Source organism: Vombatus ursinus, unplaced genomic scaffold (assembly GCF_900497805.2).
Source record: "Vombatus ursinus unplaced genomic scaffold, bare-nosed wombat genome assembly UNPS02009205.1, whole genome shotgun sequence".
Taxonomy (NCBI): Eukaryota; Metazoa; Chordata; class Mammalia; order Diprotodontia; family Vombatidae; genus Vombatus; species Vombatus ursinus.
Window position 1 is genome coordinate 25,596,034 of NW_020948983.1, and position 27,071 is coordinate 25,623,104.

At 39.3% G+C, this 27,071-nt stretch overlaps 1 protein-coding gene across 1 annotated transcript in view; it reads right to left on the minus strand.

The window, feature by feature from the left end:
• The window catches only part of CEMIP (cell migration inducing hyaluronidase 1), a 241,845-nt gene that overhangs the window by 18,514 nt on the left and 196,260 nt on the right, over window positions 1-27,071 (minus strand). The window contains exons 17-24 of the mRNA XM_027851800.1: window positions 24,661-24,746; window positions 22,548-22,679; window positions 16,432-16,467; window positions 15,400-15,555; window positions 12,108-12,288; window positions 7,669-7,884; window positions 1,811-2,022; window positions 476-661 (exon numbers count right to left, since the gene is read on the minus strand). Coding sequence (XP_027707601.1) covers window positions 476-661; window positions 1,811-2,022; window positions 7,669-7,884; window positions 12,108-12,288; window positions 15,400-15,555; window positions 16,432-16,467; window positions 22,548-22,679; window positions 24,661-24,746 — 1,205 coding nt within the window. The remainder of the gene's footprint in view (window positions 1-475; window positions 662-1,810; window positions 2,023-7,668; window positions 7,885-12,107; window positions 12,289-15,399; window positions 15,556-16,431; window positions 16,468-22,547; window positions 22,680-24,660; window positions 24,747-27,071) is intronic.

Sequence of the window (27,071 nt, forward strand, 5' to 3'; positions counted from 1 at the left end):
TGAACCCAAGTCCTCCTGTCTCTAAGGCTAGCATTGTATTCACCACTGCCCTAGATTTTTCGACATTGATCATACAAAGGGCACATTATGCTTTCATTCACATCTGTGAATTCCCATTGATGTTAAGAAGAAAATAGAAATCAAGACCACAAGAAAAAATACCTTTGTATTTCAAAACATTTAAAACAGATGGTAGAAATATAATTTTGTCTTCATTGCTACTAAGAAAATTGAAACCACTAAATTTCATTCCAGTTTAACCCATTTCTCTTGAATCAAACTTTTTATTTTATTTTTCTCTCTTTTTGGGGTCAGTGGGCAAAAACGGAGGGACTCATCACTGATAGCCAGAAATCAAAGGTTGGTTCAGCTATCCATTCATAATTCAATTTCAGTTTTATGGCTCCAAGGAACCCAATGAACTATAGGTGCCATCACCATACAAGCAACTAGAAAGGGTCTGTATTTTTTTTACCCTGTGTCTTCATCCCAGTAATAGTGATTCCTGCCAGGATAGCTCTGTTCCACTTTTTCCATCTGCATGGTCCTCACAAAGGTGCCTGTCTTAGAGGTTCGCTTCAAGAGGCGATTATGGACGTCTGAGAGAAGGGAAAAAGTTGTACCTCTGGGGTAGCAAAATCCAACCCGGATCCAGTCACCCCTAAAATAGGAAGAAGGGTTCAAATAAGAATCATACGGTTGAGCTTTCTGAGTATCTTAAAAGAATTCTAACTGCAGCATTTATGGATAATATATAAGGTAACCCAAAAGTCTTAGCGGAGGTTTAAGCTACTAAAGCTCAAGCTGTTGTTGTTCAGTTATTTCAGTCATGGCTAACTCTTCATGACCCCATTTGGGATTTTCTTGGCAAAGATGCTGGAGTGATTTGCTATTTCCTTCTCCAGCTCATTTTACAGATGAGGAAACTGAGGGCCTAGGGTCACACAACTAGTAAGTGTCTGAGGCCAGATTTGAAATTAGGTCTTCCTGACTCCACAGCTCAAGCTATGAAAGCTTAAAACCTCACTAAGACTTTTGGGATGCCCTGAATAAACTACCAGTAGTGCAAAAGGATAGCAAAGATACATGTTCCAATCAGTGCTGCCAGCTACTTGGTATCTCAGCTGTCTGTTCTGTTTCCTGAGAGACAAAGCAATCTATGTGGTGGTTCCTGGGCATAATTATAAGCCAAGTCAAATAATTCACTATGAAATGGAATTTTAGTCTTGGCTGATTTAAAAATATAATTTGCACTTGGTAATCTGAGACAGGTCACAAGTGGGCATATTGGACACAGTCAGCCAAATTGCAAGAAGAGACATGAGAGATGAAAAGGATAGAAGACTCAAAAACGGAGTGGGCCAATCACAGAGCAAAGGTGAGGGCTAACAGATGAACATTCCAAGGGTTGTTCCAGAATTTATGGAACGTCAAAAGACCTAGATGAAAACCTTCAGTACATTGGGTAAATCCTTCATGGGAGATTTATGGAAGGACATGGATAAGTATGGCAGAGGGTGAAGAGGTGGATTGTAATTCACACTGGTGGGAGAAGTGCTGAAACCCATGAAATCCCAGATTCATCAAAGTGATGACTCAGTCCAAGAACATTTAAGGTGAGTTGTGGGAGAACCTTTAATCATCTGAGTAAGGTGAGTGATCAGCTTTCATGGACTAGCTCATGGAGTAGACAAGCCCAAATAAGTATGCGTAAGGAGATTTTGCCCTCAGTGACATTTGGGAGGATTGTCACAGTCATTAATTTAAGGCCCACCACTTATTTAAATCCAAAGGAGCAGTGTTAACTTACTTATTGAAGTTAATGAGCCAGACTGTTAATTCTGCAGGTGCTGTCTGATTCCAGTGGATAGTATAGCCCTTCTTCAGTGTGATGACTGGTTGGTACTGCTGGTAATGAGTGCTTTTTGTTAAAGCCCCCTCTAGGTGGAGAGGATGGTCATGGTAGTCATTTTTGATGATTTTCATTCCCAGGTTATTGGTTTTATAGGCCTGGATGTAGATCTTTTTTTTTTTTTGAAACACACACAAAAATCAAACACACAAGAGAAATTGTTAGGATAACTCTAAAAGCTTCTGGTTACCATCTACATATATTCTTTGCTTTCAACGAAGCTTTCTCTTAGAAACTGAACTCTTTAAGGCATTAGGCAAAAGGTCAAATCTGAGGCATCTACTCTTACTTTTGAAAGTAACCAAAGCTTTCTCTCGTTTACAGGACGGCTGGGATGTGCCATCCATCTTCAGCTTTGTGTGTATCCTGGAGAACAGAGTACTCAGTTTAGGAGCCATCAGTGAGACGCCAGAAGGAGTCTGTTTAACATTCAATGTATATGTTTTGAAAAAGAGTGTCAGGCTCCTTTTAAAATTCCATTTGCCTTTGCCCAAGAGTGGGTTCACCTGAATTCCTCAACCTAATCCCTTTTTAGGTCATTAGCATCCAAACAGCATGATTAGACACCCTAGGAAGTTGTCTTCAAGAGAAATGACTGAGAGCAAAGCTCAGTTATTAGACCCCAAGAAAGGATGTTCACGAAACAGTACAAAAACCAGGAGGGCCAAGGAGCAACATCTCTAGATAAGACCATATGTACCATAGCATGTAGATGACATTCTTTACCAAAATTACTATTCCATAGAGAGCTAGAATCTGTTAGTGACATCCTGGGGACAGAAAAAGTAGAAGCAAAGCTGGTACCTTATAGAAGATTCTGGGTCTTTGAGGTACAAGTTCTATGTGATACCAAAAATGGGGAGGCAAGATAGGAGCTTCTAGCTGGTATGTGAACTGATCAGTATATGATACAGCATATAAAGATACTCAATAAGGATTGAAGGAGATAATGTTTGTAAAGTGCTTAGCACAGTGCCTGGCACTTAGTAGGTGCTTTAAAATGCTTTCTCCTCTTCTCTCTCTTCAATACATATTTGTTGAATTGAATAGAATATCAACTTTCATAGGCACATATGCACTAAAGATATATGACAGGTACTGGACTTGTGACTTTATTGGTCTAGGAAATTCCCTAGATGAAGAATCCCTTTCTATCCAACCAGGCCATAGCAACTTATAGTGTTATAATTATATAATTATATATATGTATCTATACACACACACATATATATGTGTGTATATATATGTATATATATATAGTGTTATATACTTATAGAGTTAGAAAACTACATAGAGCACTAAGAGGTTAAGTAACTTGCCTAGGGTTATGTAGCCAATGTGTCAGAGGCAGAACTTAAACTCAGGTCTCCCTGGTTTAGAGGCTCCCTTTCTATCCACTGTACCATGTTCTAGCAGCTACGTGGCTCAGTGGATAGAGTGCCAGGTCTGGAGTCAATCTTCCTGAGTTCAAATGTGGCTTCTGACACTTACTAGTTGTGTGACCCTGGGCAAGTTATTTAACCCTGTTTGAACTGTTCTGAAACCTCAGTTTTCTTATTTATAAAATAAGCTGAAGAAGGAGATGGCAAACTACTCTAGTATCTTTGCCAAGAAAACTCCAAATGGGGTCACGAAGAGTTGGACAAGACAGAACAACAACACACCATGTTGCCTCTCACTATGGATACAATGATGTCTTATACCTTAGGCAGTTATAAAAGTGCCCAATATGATTTAGTTATCTGATCCTCACAAATCCCTTGTGAGATAGGTAGTATAAATATTGTTATCCATATTTACATATGAGGAAACTGGATGCAGAGAAATGAAGAGACTCGCTAAAATGGTCCAGTAAGTGCCAGAAGGAGGATTCCAGGTCTTCTGACTCCAAATTCACAACACCACTTGGCCCTCCATTCTAATTACACTTAATGGACATTTATTCCTTGAAGAGGACAGGCTTAAGAAATCAGTGGGGGAATGCTTGTATGTATTATTTAAGCAGTCAGAGTTCTAAAATTAAAACAAGAGAAAAATGAGAAATTTTTCTTGGAAGGAGTCTCAGTTTGCTCATATGTAAGAATTTGGTAGTTGGATTAGTGAGTTTTTAGGTTCCTTCTAGTTTGAGAATTTTATAACAACCTATCAACATCTTATCTGGCACTTCCAGTAAAGACATGCCTGTTACAGTTGATGGAAACAAATCCAGAAGTCTCAGTGATGTTGCAAGACCTTTCATCTTTTATTACAGCACAAGAGTATTAATTTATTGTGGTTGACTATGCCTATTTATTACATGTTTTTTTCCTTTTAAATTGGGGGTGGGTGGGAAGGACAGAAAATAAGTGCCTGTTAATTATAAAGTAAAATAAGATAGAAAAATGAGTTGCTGTTGTTTTTTTTTAAAAGCAGTATTACAGGACTCAGATCTTATAGGTGATCTGGGCAGGTTAGGCATGTTATACCATAAAGCCACTGGGCATAGTGGATAGTACACTGGGCCTGGAGTCAAGAAGACTCATCTTCCTGAGTTCAAATCTGGCCTTAGACACTCACTATCTGTGTGACTCACTTCACCCTGTTTGCCTCAGTTTCCTCATCTGTAAAATGAGCTGGAGAAGGAAATGGCAAACCACTCCAGTATCTTTGCCAAGAAAACCCCAAATGGGGTCACACAGGATTGGAAGTGACTGAAACAAGTCAACAATGAAAGCAACACAACCCACAGCACCAGAACTGAAGTCAGGAGTGAGAGTTCAGAATTCATCACTAATTGACACCGCATTTCATCTACACGCGATCATTTCTATGGCTCGTGAAGCAGAATGGTTAAGTGAGTTCCAGTAGCAACATCCCAAGAAGAAAAGAGCTGGACTCACCCACTATTCACTGAGTATAAACAAAGGAGGGTTTCTTAGCAGTCAAAGAATCTCTTAGAGGCCCAGGGGTGGGGAACCTGCAGCCTCGAGGCCACATGTGACCATCTAGGTCCTCAAGTGATCCTTTTATTAGGACCTAGACCATCTGCAGTATGTGCCTGGTACATTGCAAGGGTTTTGGGAACAAGGGGAAGACCATCAGTTAATTGTAGGCAGCAAGAATAATTTTAGAGAGTTCCTTGGGAAGGCTGAGAAATAAAGTGATTTGGCCAGGGTCACAAAGCTAGTGTATGTCAGAGATGGGACTCGAAACTTTGGTATTCCTGTTACACACACACACACACACACACACACACACACACACACATTTTAGGTACAACAATGTATCTATAGCGAGCAATATAGAAATGTAGGCTAGCGTGTATGTTTTGGGGTGGAGGAGAATTGCATCACAGAGCATTTCTCTAAAGAAATGCAGCTAATGCGATATTCACTGAGGACAACTTTTTATCGTACATGAGTACAGCTAAGACTAAGGAAGACATTTTGACTAAGGTTGCTGAGAAAAGAAGGTCGAAATGGGCTCCTGAAGAAAAGACAATTTTAGACAGGGTAGGGACAATCCTAGCTTTAAATAGTGTTTCAGGATCTTCAAAGTACTATACACATATACATCATATACATATACATATACATATACATATACATATACATATGTATATACATATACACACACACACATATATACACATATGGATATGTATATACATATATGTATATATACACATTACACACACACACACACACACACACACACACACATATATATATATATATGAAATCTCATTTGAAGCTCATAACCATCTCATAAAGTATGTACTACAGGTATCATTTTCCCCATTCTACAGGTGAGGAAACAGTGGAAAGAACACTAGTTCTGGTGGCAGATGTTTTGAATTCTGCTTCTGACACTACTGGTATAAAGCAAAAAAGTTACTTAAACTCCATGGGCCTCAGTCTCTTCACCCATAAAATTAGGGGTTTGGACTAGGTGACTCTGAGGTCCTTCCTACCTCTAAATCTACAAACCTCTGACTTACCCCATGTCACATCAATAAGAGGTATTTGAGGTAGAATTTGAACCCAAGTCTTTCTGACTCCACCTCTAGCTATTAACTCCAGCTATTATTAGCTATATTTACTATTTATATTATACTATTATTATTATATTATAATATATATTATTACTATTTATATAATAATTTACTATTAATATATATAGCTAATATTAGCTATTAATTATTAGCTATTAACTAGCTAACAACTATTCATGACCCCAAGCTGATATAGTTTAGTTAAGCTAGTAACATTTTAACAAGGTCATCGGTTAGATGAAGGGGCTGAAATGTCTGAGCTCCAAGGATTTTTTCAACTCAGAATCCTATGATCTGCAATGATCCTCTAGGTTAAAAAGAAGCCCACAGATTAATATGTATTTTCTGATTGAATCTGTTGAAGGAGATGTCATTTGAATGGGGTCTGTGAGACGGAGTTCAGCAGCATCAGATCATGGGCAATTCTGAGCAAAAAGCTTATTGTAACTGAAAGAAATATCTTTACCCCAGCTATGTTAATAAACCCCTAAGATGAAGGAAAAATAGAGAGTGGCATGGATGACCCTCTGGCTTTTGTCCAATGCCTCTCAAGAAACTGGGGGAAAGAATAAGATGGGAAAGATTAACAAGGCATTAGTGGTGTTGCCTTCCAACCACATTCCCCTCCCCACTAGAAATACCCATGAACTTTAGGAAAGGAGCCATAGCAACATTCAGTAACAGCCCTATCCTTCTTGGAAAGGCCTGCAGGCCACATGAGGGAAGGTAAGGCAGCAGCTGCCCTCTTTAATTATCCAAGGTAAACTCAACAACTGGCTGATTGAGGACCACAGGCCTAATATTAGACACATCCCCCTATGATCCAAATAGCGAGTCTCAGATTGTCTTTTATAAGCCCAGATAAAAATGAATGGGCCAGAAATAATTGCTCTTCTTGAGTCATTCTTGGTGATTCGCATAGCTTGGATACTGCCCTGCTACAAATAGAATGTTAAGATCTCCCTGGGAGGATTGGATAAACCTAATGTTTGGTCCTGCATGGATTCAGTTGCAATTATATGGACCTGATTTCAGTGACTTAAGTGGTATCTCCAGAGAAAAATTTGGATCCAGACCAGGCCACTTGCTTTATCATGCCTAAGAAGTTGCCTTATTTTATCATTTGCCTCATTATTTTCATTCCTTCGTGGCCAGTTGGCCATTGATCTTTAGAGCTGAAAGGGACCCCTTGAGGTTATCTTGTTCCAGTGAGCCCTACAGAAATGAAATGGCTTGTCACATTCATAAGTAATCACACAAGTCACACAAGTAATAAGTAGCAAAATTGAGATTTGAACTCAGGTTCTCCAAGGCCACATGTTTCTCTACTGTATGACGCTGCTTCCATGTTCATTCAATAAATTAGGTTGTTTTTTTTTTCAGATGAGAAAATTGCATTTAATTTCTTCTCTGTTATTTTCTAAATACTATTTTATTCCCCCAATTACATGTTAAAATAATTTTTAACAATTTTTTTAAGTTTTGAGTTCCAAATTCTATCCCTCCCTCCCTCCCTCCCCTCCTTGAACCCTGAGATGATAAGCAATCTGATATAGGTTATACATGTGTAATCATGTAAAACATAAGAAATTAGTTATTAAGCAAGGCGCTGTGCCAAACAATGATGACCTATCATGCAGGCTGAACCCCTCCTGCAGATGATGGTAAGAAAATAAATAAGCCATCCCTAAGAAATGACCATGTGAAAACAGAAGCTTCTAACCTGTGCATAACGTCCACTACAAATAGCACCTCTCCAGTCAGGGACATTGATACAGTCAGGATGCTTGATCAGCCAGTTGTCTTCCTTAATGATGTAGGACCCAGGATATTCTGACACAGAGCCATCGACATCATGAAACACGGATGTCTTGTCTCCATCCATATTCAGCAAGTTGAACCAGGGCCCAGGTTCCCCAAAGAACACTCTGGAAGTAATCTAAACAGAAAGCCAATAAAATTATACTTGGAACTTTAGTAGAAAGATGATTGCAAAAGTTGTCAGGCTGGAAGACACATAAGGAAAGTTTCTGATTTCAAATGACATTTTAAAATGCCTCAGACCTGAGAAGCTATTTGGCAATTCAGAGACCTACAACTGACCCACAGCCAGGCAGCCATATAAGTCCTTGTTCTTTAGAATTCTCTAATCCAGAAAATTCATATTCACATGATTAAATGAGAAGATTTATTTGTGCATCTGCTCACTAGAGGTAATCATTTCATTTCATTCTGTTCTGTCTTTGCTTGACACCAGAAAGAGCACAGAGCTTCTGAATACCAAAATGACATCTTACAATAACAATAGTTCTTTTGTAAGCAATCCCCTACATTTGATGCTATACTGCCTTTCCAGATGAGCTGTGGGTTAGCCTGCAGAGTGAATGCTCAGAAGAGCCAGCTAGGTGGCACAGTGGATAGAGTGCCAGGCCTGGAGTCAGGAAGACTCAACTTCCTAAGCTCAAATTTGGCCTTATACACTTACTAGCTGTGTGACTCTGGGTAAGTCACTTAACCCTGTTTGCCTCAGTTTCCTCATCTGTAAAATGAGCTGGACAAGGAAATGGCAAACCTCACCAGTATCTTGGTCAAGAAAACCTTAAATGGAGTCATGAAGAGCCAGGCATGACTGAAATGACTAAACTATAACAACAACATGGTAGACACTGAGTCTGACAAATTTTCCCAGGGAATAAAGTGCTCTGGGTCCTTTGGAAACTTGTAGTCATATTCTGGGCTGTTGAGGGAATGAAGGATTTGAGTTTTATTTCTTTTCCCTCTCCCTCCCCAATTTCCAAGGAAGGGCAACAGAGAGAGGAAAGGGAAAGAGGAGAAAAGAGCCTGGGTAATCCACCTAAGGAATAAGCAACCATGAATGTATCTTAGAGAGGAAGTGTGACACAGGGGAGAGAGTACTGGATGTGGAGTCAGGAAGACCTGAGTTCAAATCCTGTCTCTGTCACTTACATGGATGAACATGGACATGCCACTTACCCACCCTGAGCCTCATTTTCCTCATCTACAAAATGGCAATTACGGTACCAGCTTCCTAAGGTTGTTATGAAGTTGTTATGAAGGTTGTTTTGAAATCATAGGATCATAGATTTACAGCTTGAAGAGAACTCAGAGGTCATCTAATTCAACTGTGTTATTTTACGGATAAGGAAACTGAGGCCTAGAGAGAAGTATCTTGCCCAAAGTCACACAGGTAGTAAGTAGCAGAGCAGGGATTTGAACCCAGGTCCTCTGACTCCAAATATAGTATGCATGCTACCATATGTACTACATTTGTACTATATAGGTACTACAATGTAGTACAGTACACTGCATTTAGTGTGTGCAAAAGGCTTACCAATTTTTTTTAGGCAGTTGGGGTTAAATGACTTGCCCAGAGTCATAGCTAGTAAGTATCTGAGGCCAGATTTGAAGTCATGTCCTTCGAATTCCAGGGCAGGGCTTACCAAACTTAAAAGAGCTATATAAGTGTCAGCTAAAATTATTATTTTGGAAATCTTATTCATATTTCCATATTCCAGAGAGATACAATATCACTTCGGCTGATGTTTCATAGTGTCAGGTTGTTAGGAGATGGCCATTTGTTAAATGCTGGAATCACCTGGAGTATCCCTGGTGAAAGGCTCCTCTGCAAAATCCTGTGCTCTGACTTTTATTACATTAATTTTATCAAATGAGGCACCCTTGGTCACCTGACTTGATATGACAATGTCAAGGTATTTTAGAAGAATGGCATTTTGTTCACTTGAATCTTGAATTTATATCATGGAAGTTTTGGAAGAGGTTTCTTGCAGGCTGAGATAGAAGAAAAAACTATGCACTTTAAATTAATGGAGGTTTCACAAAGGTTTTTTTTTTTCAGAGTGTCTTGCTTGGAAAATGTCTGAGGGCAATTGGATAAATTTTTTTCAGTGACCCAAAATTATGGAATTCTATTTTGGTACTGTTTTCTCTTCTAAGAAAAATAGTCTTTGCACTTTTGTAAGAACAAAAATTACTACCAGGGAATGAAAAACCAAGACAGATGAGGAGATGATGAGTTTAAGTTACCAGGCTTGGATGAACCAGCTTCTAGGGTACCCAAAAAACTGCTGGCAGCTGTGATTGCTCAGTTGTTCCACCAATTATCTGCGGAATCCTTGGAGAACAGGAGAGCTGCCACCAGTCTGGAGAAGGGAAGTGTTGTCTCAGTTTTCAAAAAAGGGAATAGGGTAGAGTCTGACCAATAGTTAGACTTTGGTTCCTGGCAAATTAGCAGAATAAATTACTTAAGGGGATGGTTTGTAAGCATTTATGGAGGGAAGCAGTGATCACTAAAAACCAGCATGGCTTCATCCAGACCCAGTCGGGTCAGACTTACTTTATTTCCTATCTTTTGGACAGACTATTAAGACTGGTAGATCAGGGGAATGCTCAAGACAAAGTATTCTTAAATTTCAAAAAAATCTTTCATATTGGTTACGATGAAGACATGTGAGCTATATGATAATACAGTTAAATGGATTTATAGAGGAATGGCCATTCTAAAAAGATAGTCATTCTTAGGCTAATAGAAACTTGGAGGAAGGTTTCTAATGAAATGTTCCTTGATATTAGGCTGCATAGTCATTTTTTTTAAATCAATGACTTGGATGAAACTATAAAAGACACATTTATCATACTTGGAATTGATGTGGAGATGGGGAGGATAGTGAAAACATTGAACAACAGTCATGATACAAAATAAACCAGAAAGGGAGGGGAGGGCAGATCTAAGAAGATGGAATTTAATAGGGCTACTATTTAAGTTCTGTTCTTATTCAAAAAAATCAACATCATAGGTTAAGGGAAGGAATGGCCAGTTTCTTTGAAAAATATTAAGGAATTTTAGCAAGCACACTATGAGTCAACAAGGTGATATGGGAGTCAGTAAAGCTCATGCTATCCTGGGCTGCTTGCTCCCTTCCCTTAAAAAATTGAAAGGTTAATTATTTAAATTTTTAAAAAATATTAATATGTTTCTTATTAAAATTGAACACAACCACTGTCTGGTGCTATACAACACTCTAGTTGATTTTCAAATGATGTAAAATATTTTCATCATTGCTTCTCAGGAAGAGGAGAGGAGAGGCATAATTCCTAGAACAAAAAAGATGTCAGTTTTGCTATATTTTTCCTTAGCTGGACTACATCTGAAATACTGATTTCTGAGTGCCATATTTTGGGGGAAGGATGTAGGCAAAGTGGAGTTTGTCTAGATTAGAATGAGCAGGATGGTGAGACAACTGGAGACCATAAAGGAATTAGGGCTGCTTAGGTTGGAGAAGATAAGCCTTAGGGTGGACATAATTGCAGAAGTATTAAAAGGGGAGTCATGTGGAAGAGAGATGGGACTCGATCTGTTGCGCTCCATGGGGTAGAAGTAGGAATAATGGTTGGAAGTTACAAAGACGGCTTGATAGAAGGAAGAACTTTCAGAGAGTTATCAAAAAATGGAATGAGTCATCTTACAAGCTAAAAGATTTCCCCTCACTTGAGTTCTTCAAGTAAAGGCTGGATGGCTACTTGTCAGAAATATTGTAGAAGTGAGTATTGGCCGATTACATATTGGATTCAATGGCTGCTCACATCTCTTCTGGTTTTGAAGATCTCAGAGGACCTTTAAAACCATTTAACTTTCAAGAGCTTAAGTAGATTTCCCAGGGTCACACAGGCGGTCAAGTGGCAGAGTCTATATTCAAGCCTAGGTCTTCTGACCCCAAATCCAAATGTTCTCATTTTGTAGAGGAAAAAACAAGCTAATTTCAGTCAGGCAACTAGCATGTTAACTAGATACTAAATGACTATTGAGAAAAAGAACTTATATACCAAGTTAGGGACAAAATGGACCTCAGATTCTGGTTTCTACTCAGGTTGACTTTCCACTGCCCCATTGCAGGATAGCACGTAATATTTCTTTTTTTCTAGTCAAATAAAAGCAATAGCAGGGGCCTGCAACCTCTTCAAATGGGGCCATCTGGCCTGATCTCACAGGAAACTACCCAGTCTGTCTGGACTCCCCTGGTTGGAACAACAACAACAACCTGTATTATAGGATTTGGGGAACTTCTAAAGCATTAACTAGATCTTGGGTTTGGCTCAGAGTCAAATCCAATCCTCCAAACTTACCGGGACGTCTTCAAAAACAATATTTGACACATTGTTATTGGGGCAACTCTGCCAGGCATTATTGAGGCGAAATGCCAGGGCACTTGTATGCCGACCGTCCAGAGCTGCAAATTTCCGGAATGTGCAGTTTTGGATGTTGATGGGGCCATCATAGAACTGAATTCCTCGGATTGGGAAATTCCTACAGATTCAAGGAAGGGAAATGTTATGCTAAGGTCAGTCTTGAGACATCTTGCTGTTCGTGCATAAGAGATATTGTGACTGTAACTTTAACATGTCACCATTATAATTAAAGCTAACAGAATGTTTTATGGCCATAAAGGGCTTTTACATGCATTAAATCCTTCTATTATTACAATATTCCTGTGAGGGAGACAGAGAAGCTATTATTGCATTCGTTTTCTAGAGAAGGAAACAGAAGCTCAGAGACATTAAGAAATGTGTACAAGGTCTCACAACTACTAAATAGTAGTGATGGGACTTTGACACCAAACCTTCTGAATCCACATCTCATGGATATGGATTATTACTTTATAATTACATAGTTTTACATACTTGGTCATATTTGATGCTCATAACAACCCCGTGATACAGGTAGAACAAATACTGGTATTCCATTTATACATCATCATCATCATCATCATCATCATCATCATCATAATGAGGAGAAGGAGGATGATAACTGATATTTATATAGTGCTTACTGTGTGCCAGGGACTGTGCTAAGGGTTTCGACAATTACAATCTCATAGGAGGACATTGGAGCTCAGAGAGATTAGGTGATTTGTCCAAGGCCACACACTTAGTAAACATTATAACCAGGACATGAGCCTAGTTCTTCCTACTCCAAGGTCTTTGTTGTTCCCCACTCTCCTGCACTACATCTCAGAGCTCATACATAAATTTGAGCATAGATCATTCTATTATCAATGGACAGATATTGGGGCAGGGGGACAAGTCGCAGTGAAATAAATGTCATCAGCACAGTTTTAGAAGACCATCAGGAATACTCCCAGCCTATAGACTTAACCCACTTTCTCCCCAGCAAGGACTTTTTAAATTTACTAGGCCCCATTGGGCACAGAGTCCTTTGCAAAAAGGTAAGAAAGGCAATTATTTGAGTTTGTTGATGCCATTTCTTTTACATTCCAGTGACCTAGTTTGGGGAGGATAGTGAGGGTAATGAGCACCAGAAGGCAGCTTGTTCAGAAATGTTGTCCCTTCCCTATCCCACACTCCGTTATGTTTTAAAATAAAATTTAATTAATAGTTTTAGATTTTATATCATTTATATTTCTCACTGCATTCTGCTAGCCAATACCCTCTCTGAAAGTCAAACCTTCTAATAAAGTATGAAGAGAAAAAAAAATTCTGCAAAACTAAATGATGTATCAAAAAAAAAAAAAGTCTAACATTAAACAGAAGATGACACTTCCATGATCTCCCAGTTCTGTGAAGGGACAGGGAAAAGAGGAGATGTGTCTTCCCATGTGTTTTTGTTGAGGTCAATCCTGTTCTACAATTTTGCAGCGTTCTGGTTTAATTGCCCCATTGTTCTTTCCATTTACATTATTATAGTCATTGTATATATTGTTTTCTTCGTTCTGCCTACTTCACTTTGCATCAGTTCATATGTCTTTCTGTACTTATCACATTCATTGTTTCTTATAGCTCAGTAATACTCTACTACTTTCAGGTACCACAATTATTTTAGCCATTAGTCAATCCATGGACATCTGTTTTGTTTTGATATATTTGTTATCACAATTATTACTTTATGATTACTTTAATTACATTAATACTTTGGTGAATAAGAGGCCTTTCTTTTTGTCTTTGGGGTACATGTCTAGCTATGGGATCTCTGAGTCAGAGGCTGTGGACATTTTAGTCACTTTCTTTGCATAATTCCAAATTGCTCTCCAGACTTATACCACCAATTTTGGTATTTCTACCAAATAGAGAATCATGGATTAATGAGTGTCTCTCTTTTCCAACCAAGCAGGCCTACTTGTAGTTCTTTATACGCAGCCTCCATTTCCATGCTTTTGTCCCATATCTGAAATGCTCCGCCTCCTCACCCCCTTCTCTTGGAACCTCAAGCTCCCTCCAGGGCTAAGTTCCAATGCCACTTGCTTCAAGAGATTATTTTTTATTCCCCCAGTTGTTATCACTCTCCCCTTTCTCCACCACTAGGTATTGTTGGTGAATTCAAAAATGATATGAATCAAAGGGAAGTCTGGTACGCTGAGCTTTAGAAGATTCAATGTGTACTTAATGCTTCATAGATCTATAGACATGTGTAATCAACACAGATGCACAATTGTTGATATAAAAATATGAACTGACTCTATCATTCAGGTTAGAAATTAAACAAAACAAAACTTCCTGATGGAGAGCACTGTCTGGCTCCAGAAAGGATTACCAGGGGAGGCTGTGACATTGCCTTTCTAAAGACTTAAAAAAATACATCAAATAATTTAGGCTTAGATTTGTCTGGAATGGGCAAGGTGCTTTCAAATAATTTTATTACATGGTAAACTAAGACTTTCAGAGGTAGTACTTTCCTCAGCAAACCATGGAGTCTGCCCTATGGGAAGGGAGTAGTGGGGAGATAGTTTGGATTTAATAAAATCTTGGCTCAAGTCCTGTCCATTTTGTCATGTGACCTTCAACCAGTTATTTAGCCCCCCTGAGCCTTGATTTCTTCATTTATAATATGGCACAGTAATACTTATCCTACTCAATTTATAGGGCTATTGTGGGGAACAAAAGAAATACTAGATGCGGAGTGTTTTATTTAAATGTGAACTATTTTCAGATGTAAAAATATGCCACATACAGAGCTGGCATTAGATCTCAAAGAATGAGAGCCCTGAGTCTATTCCTCAGCTCAAAATCTTACTGCCACTTATTTGTACTTAGGGTCAGAGGGCTTAGATAAGTTTCTTTCATCATAGGGCAGATAAGTTCTTTTTCATCAAGGGTCAGGGCACCTTGATTTTGCTGGGAAAGGTCTTACACAAAGCAAATCTCTCTATAGGAAGCCTTGTCTCCTGGTTAATTTGCTAATTTCTACAGCCCGTATTGGGTATGGGGCACTGTCATTGTGACGGGGCCATTGTTACTGAGTAGTAGGTTGGTAGCCTAAGTCTTTTACTGGAATCATGGATTTCCCTGAAAAACTGATGTCATTTTTGACCCCTTAAACTGTACCCAATTCTACTAAAGTAGAGGCAGCCAAAAGCACAAATCAAAAGGATAAAAAGGATGCTACAGCAGCTGTGGAACCTACTGGCCTATCGGCAGTGTTCTTCCACTGTGATCCAGCCCTCCAGGTCCCCAAATTCTATTATCCATCATCTCTGTTCCCACGTTGCCACTCTCTCCAACAAACAAACTATTCTTTATTTCTTGCTTTGAACCGTCATCATAAGGGAATGTCCCACCACTGGAAGAAAAGAGGATTTGAGGTGAAATTTAAAGGTTGAATCTCAAATTTAAAATATATACATACATTTTAATTGATATTTTCTATCTTCAAATAAACTTCATTTCTGAATATATGGCACCCAACTCCTCTCTATCTAGTGAACTATTCTCTGTAACAAAGATTTTAAAAGGAAGAGAAAAAACAACTAACATATCATCTGTGCCCAACAATATAAACCATATTTCACACCCCTCGCTGAGAACCTCTCCCTCCCCCTTCCCCAACCTAGTACAGCAATGGGAGATAAGAAAACAGAATAACAATACCTGAGGGGAGCCAAAGGTTTTTACCTTCCACATCCAGCCTTCCTTATACTACTGCCCAATTACCCCAGGAGCAGCATATGACTCCTATGACCAGTTGGATTCTGAGACTCCAGATTGCTATCCAGAGATACCCCAGAGCCTCAAGATAACCCTTGAACCCACTCTCTTTTTGGTAAGAAACCATTTGCCCTGCCATGACATCTCAAGATCCTTTGGGCCTTGTTGCCTACCCTGCTATTTTCCCTACTTAAATACTACCTGCTCATCCATCAGCCATGAATGGAATATAATCATAAATCTTCTTTTATGTGTTGCCTTCCTCAATGAGGATGTGAGGTCCTTGAGAGAGGAGGGTCTCAATTTTCTAATTATATCCAATGCTTGGTACAGTACTTGGTTCACTGTAAGCATTTAATAACAAATGTTTTTCTACTCCGTAGTCTTTCCCCACCCCCACCCCCACCCCCAACTTTTGTAACAGGGGAAAGAGGAGCATTTCTGAACTCTTTTACAGCTTGATGATAATGAACCTCAAATCAAGGAGCCCAAATACAAGAATTAATCTTACCTGGCTAGCGTCAGGCCAATCCCATTGTCAGCAAACCTGAGAAGAAAAACAGGTGGTAAGGTACTGCTCTTCCCAACAATAACTCATGTCTATATAAAACAAGATGATATTTATGACGGGCTTTGCAAACCTGAAGTGGTGTACAATTTTTATTATTATTACATGGATTATTATTACATGTGCATTCAGGGATTACAAAGTGCTTATAGGCTACATAAAAAGTAGTGTGAGATAGGCCTGAGGAAGGTAGGTTGTCTGGATGGGGAGGGTCTGGGATGTCAGGATACAATGTTTTACTTGGCGGACAACAAGAAACCATTGGAGGGTTCTGAGGGATGTGACCTGATCTCTGCATAAGAAAACAGAAGTTTGACAGCTGGGTAAAGAAGAGATTAAAGCCAGAGAGATCTAGACTTACTTTGTTATCACAAATTTAATGGCCTAAGACTAAATTTAAAGTAACATTTATGTGTTGTCTGTTCTAGGTACCAAAGGAGACATCAAGTTTATATAAAATAGGGGCCTAGTCCTGATGTTCCTCCAGGCAACACTGAGTTCCCTCTCTAGCCTGTCTCCTTCCCAAGCATCCTCACTGCATAACTCTCCCTACCTTCTATTTAGGCTAGCTGTGTATTTGCAGTGGGTGTAGGAAGCACTTTGGGGACCTCCTGTATCTTCAGGATCCATATTGAGTTATTGCAACATTCATCCAAGAAGTAAGACCAGATCCCTGTGCCTGGCACTAGGCAGAGGGGCCTGCCATCCAGCTGGCTTCACAGTATTCAGAATGGAAGTCACGTTGATTCCAGGCCCCATGACAATCTCACTGAGATAACATATTTGGGGATTAATTGCATGGCAAGATGGCTTTCCATCTGATAACCTTAGCTTGTGTTTCAAATTTCCTTCAAAGGAAGCCAAAGCAATGTCTGCTTAAGAAAATAAAATGTTCACCTTTTTCATGAACCCCAAATGGGACCACCATTAGGATAAATCCTAAGAAGATTTTTTTTCCCCCTTGGCCCAGATTTGTGATTTATTTCATTAATATAGGAAACTTCTGGTGAGGAAATCCCTTCTGCTAATGCAGATCAACAACTATTCTTCAACTTATGGTCCTATTAGTCTTATAGCTGCCTGAATATCTGAGAGGTTAGAGGAGGGGCTTGAATGCAGGTCTAACCGATTCCAAAACCAGGTCTCTATTCAGTATACCATGGCGCCTCTCACACCAAGGATATGTCAAACCCTAGAAGAGTTTGGGGTTAATTTCACATGACAGATAATCAAGGCTTGAGTTTTAGGCACTAGATAGTGATTCTAAGCTTTCTTTTAACTCTAAATCTTACCTTAATATCATAATCTTATACATCATCTCTTCTTTTTTCTTCACTTAGAAAAAATCCTATCAATTCTTCAAAGCACATCACAAAAACACCTCTTCCAGGAAACCTTCCCAGGTTCATCTCAGGGGAAAGCACTGTCTCCTCCATACTGCCATAGGACTTAATAAGTACCTCTCCTATAGCCCTTATTATCCTGGTCTGCCTTTGCTTCTATTATTTGTATACACTGAGGTGGTATGATTTAGTGGACAGAAAGCTGGTGTCAGAGTCCAGGTGACCTAGGTTCAAGACCTACCTTTGACATACTGGCTGTGTGACTCTGGACAAATTGCTTAATTTCTCATTTCCCCAGGAAGACTTTAAATTGTAGAACAGTTGCTGATTTGAATCAGTAGAGGGAGTTTCTTTGCTTAGGAATTCCCAATACTGATGAACTCACAGGTCTATTTAAAAAAAAAATCTGTATCTTTCTTATCTCAGCCCCACTTGATTATGAAATCCAGAGATCATGTCCTGCTCATCTTTGTGGTCTCTGTTTTATTTAACTATGGGCCTTGCACATAATAGGCTCAATAAGTGTTTGTTGAATTAAAATGGTCATAGATATTGATCGCCTGCTATGGATGCTGGATAAGTGATTCCTGTATTGAGTATAATGCTGGGTTAGATGGACACAGAGCCAAGATGGCGGAGAGAAGCCAGGAAGTTGCCTAAGCTCTCTCCAGTTTTACTCAGAAACAATGTTAAACCAAGCCTTTAAATGGATTCTGGAGTGACAGAACCCACAAAAAAGATGGAGTGAAACAACTACCCAGTTTAAAATAACTTAGAAGGAACTTCAGGAAAGGTTGGTCTCACTTAGATAAAAAGGGAGTGCAGCCTAGTGCAGGTGGTGTTTGGGCAAGGCAGTGGGAGGCTCTTAGCCACAGCATGGATCAGCAACCAAGGCCCCTCAGTCCTGGATCAGCAAGCCAGTGGCACAGCAGGCCAGGAGTGAGGCCTCTAGCCCCAACACAAAAGGCAAATTGCCAGCCCCGGAACCCTGGCACAACAGGCGAGACTAAGCTGGGCCACCCCAGAGCAGTGGGCAAGCCTCCAGCCCCAGACGGTCCAGAGCAGAAAGCCAGTGACCAGGACCCCGGCCGGCAACACAAGAAGCTTGGGACAGTGCCCTCGGTGTGCCAGGAGCAGAGCTCAACTTTAAAAAATGGGCAATAAACCAAAAAGAGCCCTGACCATAGAAAGCTACTATGGCAACAGGGAAGATTAAAATACAAACTCAGAAAAGGACAACAATATCAAAATGCCTATATGTGAAGCCTCAAACGGGATTGTGCATTGGTCTCAAGCCCCAAAAGTCCTCTTGGAAGAGCTCAAAAAGGATTTGAAAAATCAAGTAAAAGAGGTAGAAGAAAAATTGGGAAAAGAAATGAAAGTTATGCAGGAGAATTATGAAAAAAGAATCAATGGTTTGGAAAAGGAAGCACAAAAATTCACTGAAGAAAACAACTTCTTAAAAAATAGAATTGGCCAAATGGGGGGAAAAATCCACTAAAGAAAACAACTCCTTTAAAAGTAGAACTGGCCAAATTTAAAAGGAAGCACAAAAACTAACTGAAGAATATAATTCCTTAAAAATTAGCATTGGACAAGTGGAAGCTGATGACTCTATGAGACTTCAGTAATCAGTCAAACTAAATCAAAAGAATGAAAAAATAGAAAAAAATTGTAAAATACAACTGACCCAGAAAACAGAACCAGTAAACATAATTTAAGAATTATTGGACTACCTGAAAGCCATGATTTTAAAACGAACAGTCTGAACAGCATCTTTCAAGAAATTATCAAGGAAAATTTTGGATTAGATTGATGGGGTACTTGGGTGCTTGTATTTGGACCTCAATTCCAATACCATATTTCTCCCCAGCCTCGAAACACTATTCCTGACAGTTTCCCTCTAGCCCAAGGACCCTATCTCTGGCAATAACTCATGAGTGGGCCCAGTGTGGCAAACTATCTTTCCCTGTTACAAGAACAAGCTGACCTTTGTAGAATTTCCCTTGTATGAACAGGACTATCTTATACCAGCAAAACTATCAGGTACTGATGCCCACAGTTACTGTAGTCAATCCAGGGGTCAAGCTATAGACATCAACTCCTGAAATTATCTTGTTACAGACATAACAGACCAAAAACACACCCCTTAGGAAACCCCGTACCCATGGTTTCCAGTAGTGAATGATGCAGTTGTATGTTATCACCTAATTAGCATACTTGGCACATAATTCACTACTTTTCCTGTATAAGCTTTAGCACCATCCCTGTTAGGTCACAAGTTCCCTAAGGAGGTCTGCCCACCTTGGCAGAATTCCTTAAGGACCTCTGCCCGCTGTATAGCATAACAATAAATCTTTGCCACCTTGATTCAAAGAATGCTTGAGTCTGTGAATTCTTTCCAGATGACCTCATCCTACACACCAGTTCTTGAGGGGTCAAAACCTCTCAGACCTCAACAAGATGACATCTGGGATCCTTCCCAGCTCTAGAATTCTATATTGAGAATACAGAAGAAGTTGTATAATGCTAGGAGCACTAGGTGGACAGCTAGGTGGCTCAGTGAAGAGACTGAGCTCTGGGCTTGGAATCAGGAAGACTCATCTTCGACAATTCTAAATCCAGCTTCAGACACTTACTAGCCGTGCAACCCTGGGTGAGTCACTTAACCCTTTTTGCTTCAATTCCTTATTTATAAAATGATCTGGAGAAGAAATGGCAAACCACTCCAGTATCTCTGAGAAGAAAACCCCAAATGGGGTCACAAAGAGTCAGATATGATTGAAAAATGACTCAACGACAACAGGAGAGTTCTGGATCCGTCACCAAGAAGACTGGGTTCAAATCCTGCCTCTGACGCCTACTACTACTACTACTACTACTACTACTACTACTACTACTACTACTTCTCTTCCTCCTCTTTCTCCTCCTATTAGCTAGAATTTATATATAATGTCTACTATGTGCCAGGCACTGTACTAAGCACTTTACAAATATTATCTCATCTGATCTTCACATTATTATCCTCATTTTATAGTTGAAGAAATGGAGGCAAACAGAAGTTAAATGACTTGCCCAGGGACACAGAGCTAGTAAATTTATATGGTCAGATTTGCACTCAGGCCTTTCTGACTCCAGGTCTAGTACTCTATCCTTTGTGCCACCTAGTTGCTATAACTATGGGAACATCCTTTAACTTCTCAGTCTCAGTTTATTCATCTGTAATCATGAGATAATAACACCTGTGATCTATCTCACATGATTGTTGAAAGGCTAAAATGTTTAAAAAAGGTTAAAGTGTTTCACATATAAGCTATCATTATGTAGATAAAATGCTGGAAATACGAATTCAGGTCCATATTTCCTTTTGCCAGCCTCAAAACTTTGGTTCAGGATAATCTGGTCACATGTCAAGTCATCCAAGACATTTTCTTATTGTTGGTGTTGTTTGTCCTGTGTTTTTGAAGAGGACCAATGACATCAGGAGGGTGATGTCTTGACTTGTTTGTGAATTAGATTTAAGTAAGGCAGAGCTGTGCAAAGTCGATCAGCCTCACTTTCTCTTCCAGAGTCATTGAAGTCCAGTGGCAGGACAAAAGTCAAGCCGACTGAGAAAGACTGAGGCTGGACAATGAAGGCAAAGGCTATGTCTTCCCCACCCCACAAGGTCTTGATCAGGGGAGCTCAATAAATATTTTTTAACCATCATGTTCCTTCATTTCAGCGATTGCTTGTAAAAATGCATCAGTACTTTAAAAGTCCACAAGGTGGTGCTATTGCTTCATGAAGATGTCTCCACTACCTCTGTATCTCTTGCTATCTTTATGTATCTGTTCGAGTCTTAGAGTGTATTCTCCCGACTGTCTCTGTCTTTCCTTCTCTATCATTGTCTCTCTGCATTTCTCTCTATTTTTTAAATCTCTGTTTATATCTCTGTCTCTATTTTTTCTTCTCTTTGTCTCTCTGCATTTCTATTTTTTTGAATCTCTGTTTATATATCCTTCTTTATTTTTCCTTCTCTAGCTTTGTCTCTGACTTTGTGAAAGTGTCTCACTGATCATCCATCTCTTTCTGTTCCTTGCTTCAGTACTATCTCCTCTTTATTTCCCCCATCCTTCTCCCACTCAAACTCCCTTTTTTCCTATCCTAGAGCTGACATGATGATGACTAACATATTTCTTTTAATAAATAGGTCAAGTTACTACATTAGTAGCCTTCATTTGATTGTTTTCCCACTGTGGTTGACCCTCTTTGAAGTGTCCCCTCTTTTTGAATTAAGCTCTTCTTGTATGAACAGTACTGTTAACCTAAGTACTGATGGCATCAGCTTGGCATTTCCACTTATATAACCATAGAAGGATGACACTAAGCCACACTGAAAAGTACTAGGCTCCAGACTTAGTAAAGGTATTTTCTAAGTCTTTTAGGGGATATTACAAAAAAACAGCTTCTTGTTTGTATTGGTTCCCTTTCAGCCCCAGTAATTTCCTGCTTCTATTCTCAAGTTTTATCAGAAATAGAACACAAAAAATTAAACAGGTGGTAATCTTCTATTTACTTTCTCTGTACTTCTCCTTTTCACCTTGAGTAGACAGGAGGTATAAATTCTCATTATTAGTCTTGTACCAGGAAAAAAACGTGCTAGGTGGAGTCTCTTCCAACCCTAAGACTCTAAGCATAGTTTAACTATAAGGGAGAAAAAAAACCAAAACTCACTGGCAGTGCTCCATCCAAACATCTCCTCCTCGGAGCCATGCTCCATGATCCTGGTTTTTGTAAGCAGTAAAGTGCTTAATGATGGCAGGTTCCCTGGGCTTCAGAGGGTCAGCATCCTTGTGTGGGCTGTATCTGTAACACAAGAACGGAGAACTATTTTGTCCTTTGGGATTCCAGAAAAGGCTTACTTGTTCAAATACCTTCGTGTGCTCCTTCTGTTCAAAGCACTTCAAAAGGCAAGCTGTTAGCATCATGGACCTTGAGCTAGAAGTCACCCCAGAGGTGGCGGAGCCCATCCCTTCATTTTACATATGAGGAAACTGAGACTTAGTGACTTGTCTAAAGTTCCACAGGTATTAAGTATAAGAGGTGGGGTCTGAACCCTAGTTTTTTAAATCTAGAGACTATACCATGCTGTATATATGTATAATGCATGTATATGTATATAACACATGTACATGTACATGTGTTATAATATATGTATTTATGTACATGCCTATGTATATAAGCACATACACAGAGAAAATTCCATGCATCTGTATATACACATATGTATTTATCTGGGCACATTTGTATCATCATCATACAATCCATACATGTATATAAATACACAGTGCATTCATATAAGCTTGTGCATACAATAGATCTTTATACATATAGCATACATACAAATATGTAGGCACACACATATGCATATATGTATACACACATATACACAATTGCAAAAAATGCTTATGCTTTGTTTTATCCTGGCCCTTGACATAAGATTAGATCACAAATTCTTATGATGAGTCATAAAAAAGGAGACATAAAAAAACCACAACAAAATGCCCTGGTGAATGGAAGTCCTAAAAAAACATTTCTGCAGCTGATGCTTATCAGCAACAGCTTGGGACCAAACGACAGACATCTGGCTCTCATTTATTCCTACTGCTGAGAGGGCTCAGGGTGGGGAGCGATATAGAGAGTCCAAGAAGTTCATTCCAGGCCATACCTGAGTGCCATGGAGTCAAGTCACAGTTGTGAAATATGGAGGAAAAAGAAAAAAGGGGTAGACAGGAAATTTCCCTGGACCTGGAGTCAGAAGATCAGGATTCATGTCCTTGCTGTGCCTCTAATTAATGACTATTTTTTTTCCCCTGCTTTTGGGTGAGGTGATCAGGTTAAGTGACTTGCCCAGGGTCACACAGCTAGTAAGTGTCAAGTGTCTGAGGCCAGATTTGAACTCAGGTCCTCCTGACTCCAAGGCCAGAGCTCTATCTACTGCATCACCTAGCTGCCCCCTGTTAATGACTGTTTAAGCTTTTTTAAAAAGGTTTTCACAAAATGCTTTATAAATAGTCTCTCATTTGATCCTCACAACTCTGAGAGATTGATGCTATTATTATCTCCATTTTTACAGATCAGGAAACTGAGGTAAATAGAGGTTAAGTGGCTTGCTCAGGGTCACACAGCTAGTAGGTGTCTGAGACAACATATGAAGTCAAGTTCCTAGCTCTATCCACTGAACTATCTAGTTTATCACATCTCTCTGGGTCTCAAATCCACCATTTAAAAATGAAAGTGTTGGGTATGATTCTATGATTAGATAAGAACCCTTCTAGCTCCAACAATCCAAAAGTCTATCTTAGAACTGCTTGACTTTTCCTTTTATTTCAGGAAAACTATCCAAGGTATTAGATTAGATAGCTTTGTCTTTTTCAGCGCTTTTGTCATCAACGTTATTGGCCTTGCCCAGCTTTTAATGGACACTTCAAACAAAGCTAAGAGCCCTTGACAAGAGATCTGGTCATTCATAGTCCATTCCTTCCCAGAAGGCTTGTCTGCCCCAATGATTTACCTCAACTTCAAACTTGCCATCGGGTTAACTTACAAGGACACGGAGGATTTGCCTGACTGATTTAGATAAGTACTTGATGATTCTGGTTTGGTTTTTTTGACCCCTAAAAGACTTTAAATCACGCAATTGAGATGTAGCCTCCTTCTCCAGAAAAGCTAGTCTTGGATTTGACATGGAAATGTCTCGATGAGAAAATGTCTGAGTCAGGCAAAACCTGTCATGCTCAATCTATCCTTCCAGGGATCCAGAGGCACAAATTGGGCAGTTAATTACCTGGCAGAAATGATAGAAAGGAAAGGCCTCTTGTCCTTGGCAGACGCTTCTGTGGTTTTGACTCCATTGTCAATAATCATGCCAGCCTACGGCGGAAAGAAATTTGGGGCATATTATATAAACTTTGGTATATAACACCTCTTCTCAACAAATGCTCCATGAAATTCCTCTTTGAGGAAGTTTTACCATTCTAATCAAATACTTAATCAAGGATTCCCAAGAAAGATGTAGGACATTAGAGTGTCTGAGGACTATGAGTACAGCAATATGGAAAAGGAGAAAGAGCACAGGATTGACTTCCCATCCAGACCCTGATGCTAACTAGCCAAGGGTCTCTAAGACTTGGTTTCTTTAAATGTGAGATCAGGTGACTAGACTAGAGTAGGTAATCCCTAAGGTTACTTCCAGTTTTGATTAACCTATGATTCTAGGTTTATAGAGTCTATAGAGATCTAATTAGAATTTCCATATTTCTAAGTTTCATTTTATTTTCAGGTCTATGTTCTCTATCACCTCCACCTCCCCACTTGAAAAAGCAAGAAAAACAAAACTGCTGTTATCTCAAGTGCTGGTTTCTATCATCCTTTTGTGGCTCAATTTTAAAAATCACATGGCCTATACCTATTGCAACTATTGTTCACTACTCAATCACTCTGATTCCCATGGAATCTGTCTTCTTTCTACACAATTCTACTGGAACTGCTCTCTTAAAGGTTGCCAATGATTTTCTAACCACCAGATCTGATAGCTTTATCCTAAAACTTTATCCTCTAAACTTCTCTGGAGCATTTGACACTTAGTGCAACCTCGTCCTTCTTGAGAACACTTTTTCTTGACTTCTATGACTTTTCCCTTTCTCTCAAGAGACTCACCACCTCCAGGGGCACCCTCCCCCCTTGCTTCCCTCTTGTTCCCTTCTCATATCCATTGTCCCAGATGCCATTGGTTGATCTGGGTGGTGCCCCCTTTCCTTTATTTTACCCCCTTCCTCAGCATGGTGGCAAGAACTACCACTAGTAGGGGCACCCCCTCCCTTTTTGTCCAGACCCCATCCAATTCACTTGATCGATCTTACAATTTGGTTGAAATGGGAATCACCAATTCTGTTCCTTCTGGTGACATGGAGCACTATCAAGTCTTACCATCTGCCCTGCCACTGCATCCTAAACTCCTCTAGGTCTTACCATCTGTCCTATATCTATGCCATCTAGACACTTAGGCAATCTTATTTGACCTAATGATGAAACCTAGAGCTCCAGTTTTACCATTAACTTTTACATTAATTCCTTCATTGCTGTTTCCACTGCCACAGCCCTAATTCATACTCTTATTACCTCATAAGAGATCAACAATAGCTTCCCAAATGATCTTTCTGCCTCAAATCTCTCCCCTCTCCACTGTGTCCTATACCCCAACATCAGATGAATCTTTTTACCAGATTTTAATTGTCATTCCCACCCAATGATACTGGCTGGCTTAGAAACTTGTATTGGGTCCCCTTTGCCAACAGAATTGAGTACAAATGGATCAATCTGGCATTCAAAGTCCTCTTTAAGCTGAGCCCAGTTTACCTTTTAGCCTTATCTCTTACAAATCTCCTATATTACATTCATACTTGAGCCAAATTGGTCTACTCAATGTCCTTTCCTACATTCAATCAACACATATCCATTAAATATATAGTATGTGCCAGAAGTTGTGCTAAGTGCTGAGAATACAAGTGAAAAATATAAAGACAGTTCCTACCCTCAAGCAAATTTTATTACTATTTCTATCCCTACCTATTGAATTCTATTCATTTTCCAGGGACTTATTCAAATGCTTCATTCTATGAAGCTTTCATTGATTTCTCTAGATAGAAGTAATTTCTTCCTTTTCTGAACCCCTATAGTACTTTGCTTATACCACTAATATAGAACTTAAATGCTTTATTTGTGTCTTGCATCATATTATTTCTTATGCGATTATAATCTCCTGGAAGGCAGGGACCACGTCTTAAACATCTTTGTATTCTACAGTATGTTTTACACATAGTAGGCACTCAATACATTCTTGTGAAATGAATGAATGAGTGAATGATTATGTTTTAGAATTTAAAAATTACATTAAACTTATAGCAACTTTAAAAATTATTTTCAAAATTATTAGATCACAAAACTATTATCTGGCCAAAATATGTACTTGGCCCTTCCCATATTTCCATCATCTCATTCTTCCTTCCCTGGAAAGAGGTGAAGAATGGGGGACTGGGATAAGAGAACTTAATTTTTTAGATCTATACCTATATCTATCTGCAGAAAACACCCATACACACACACACACACACACACACACACACACAATTTGTCTAACAAATCTTGCTTCTGAAAATAATACCAAACATTCATATGAAACAATTACCCAGATGTTTC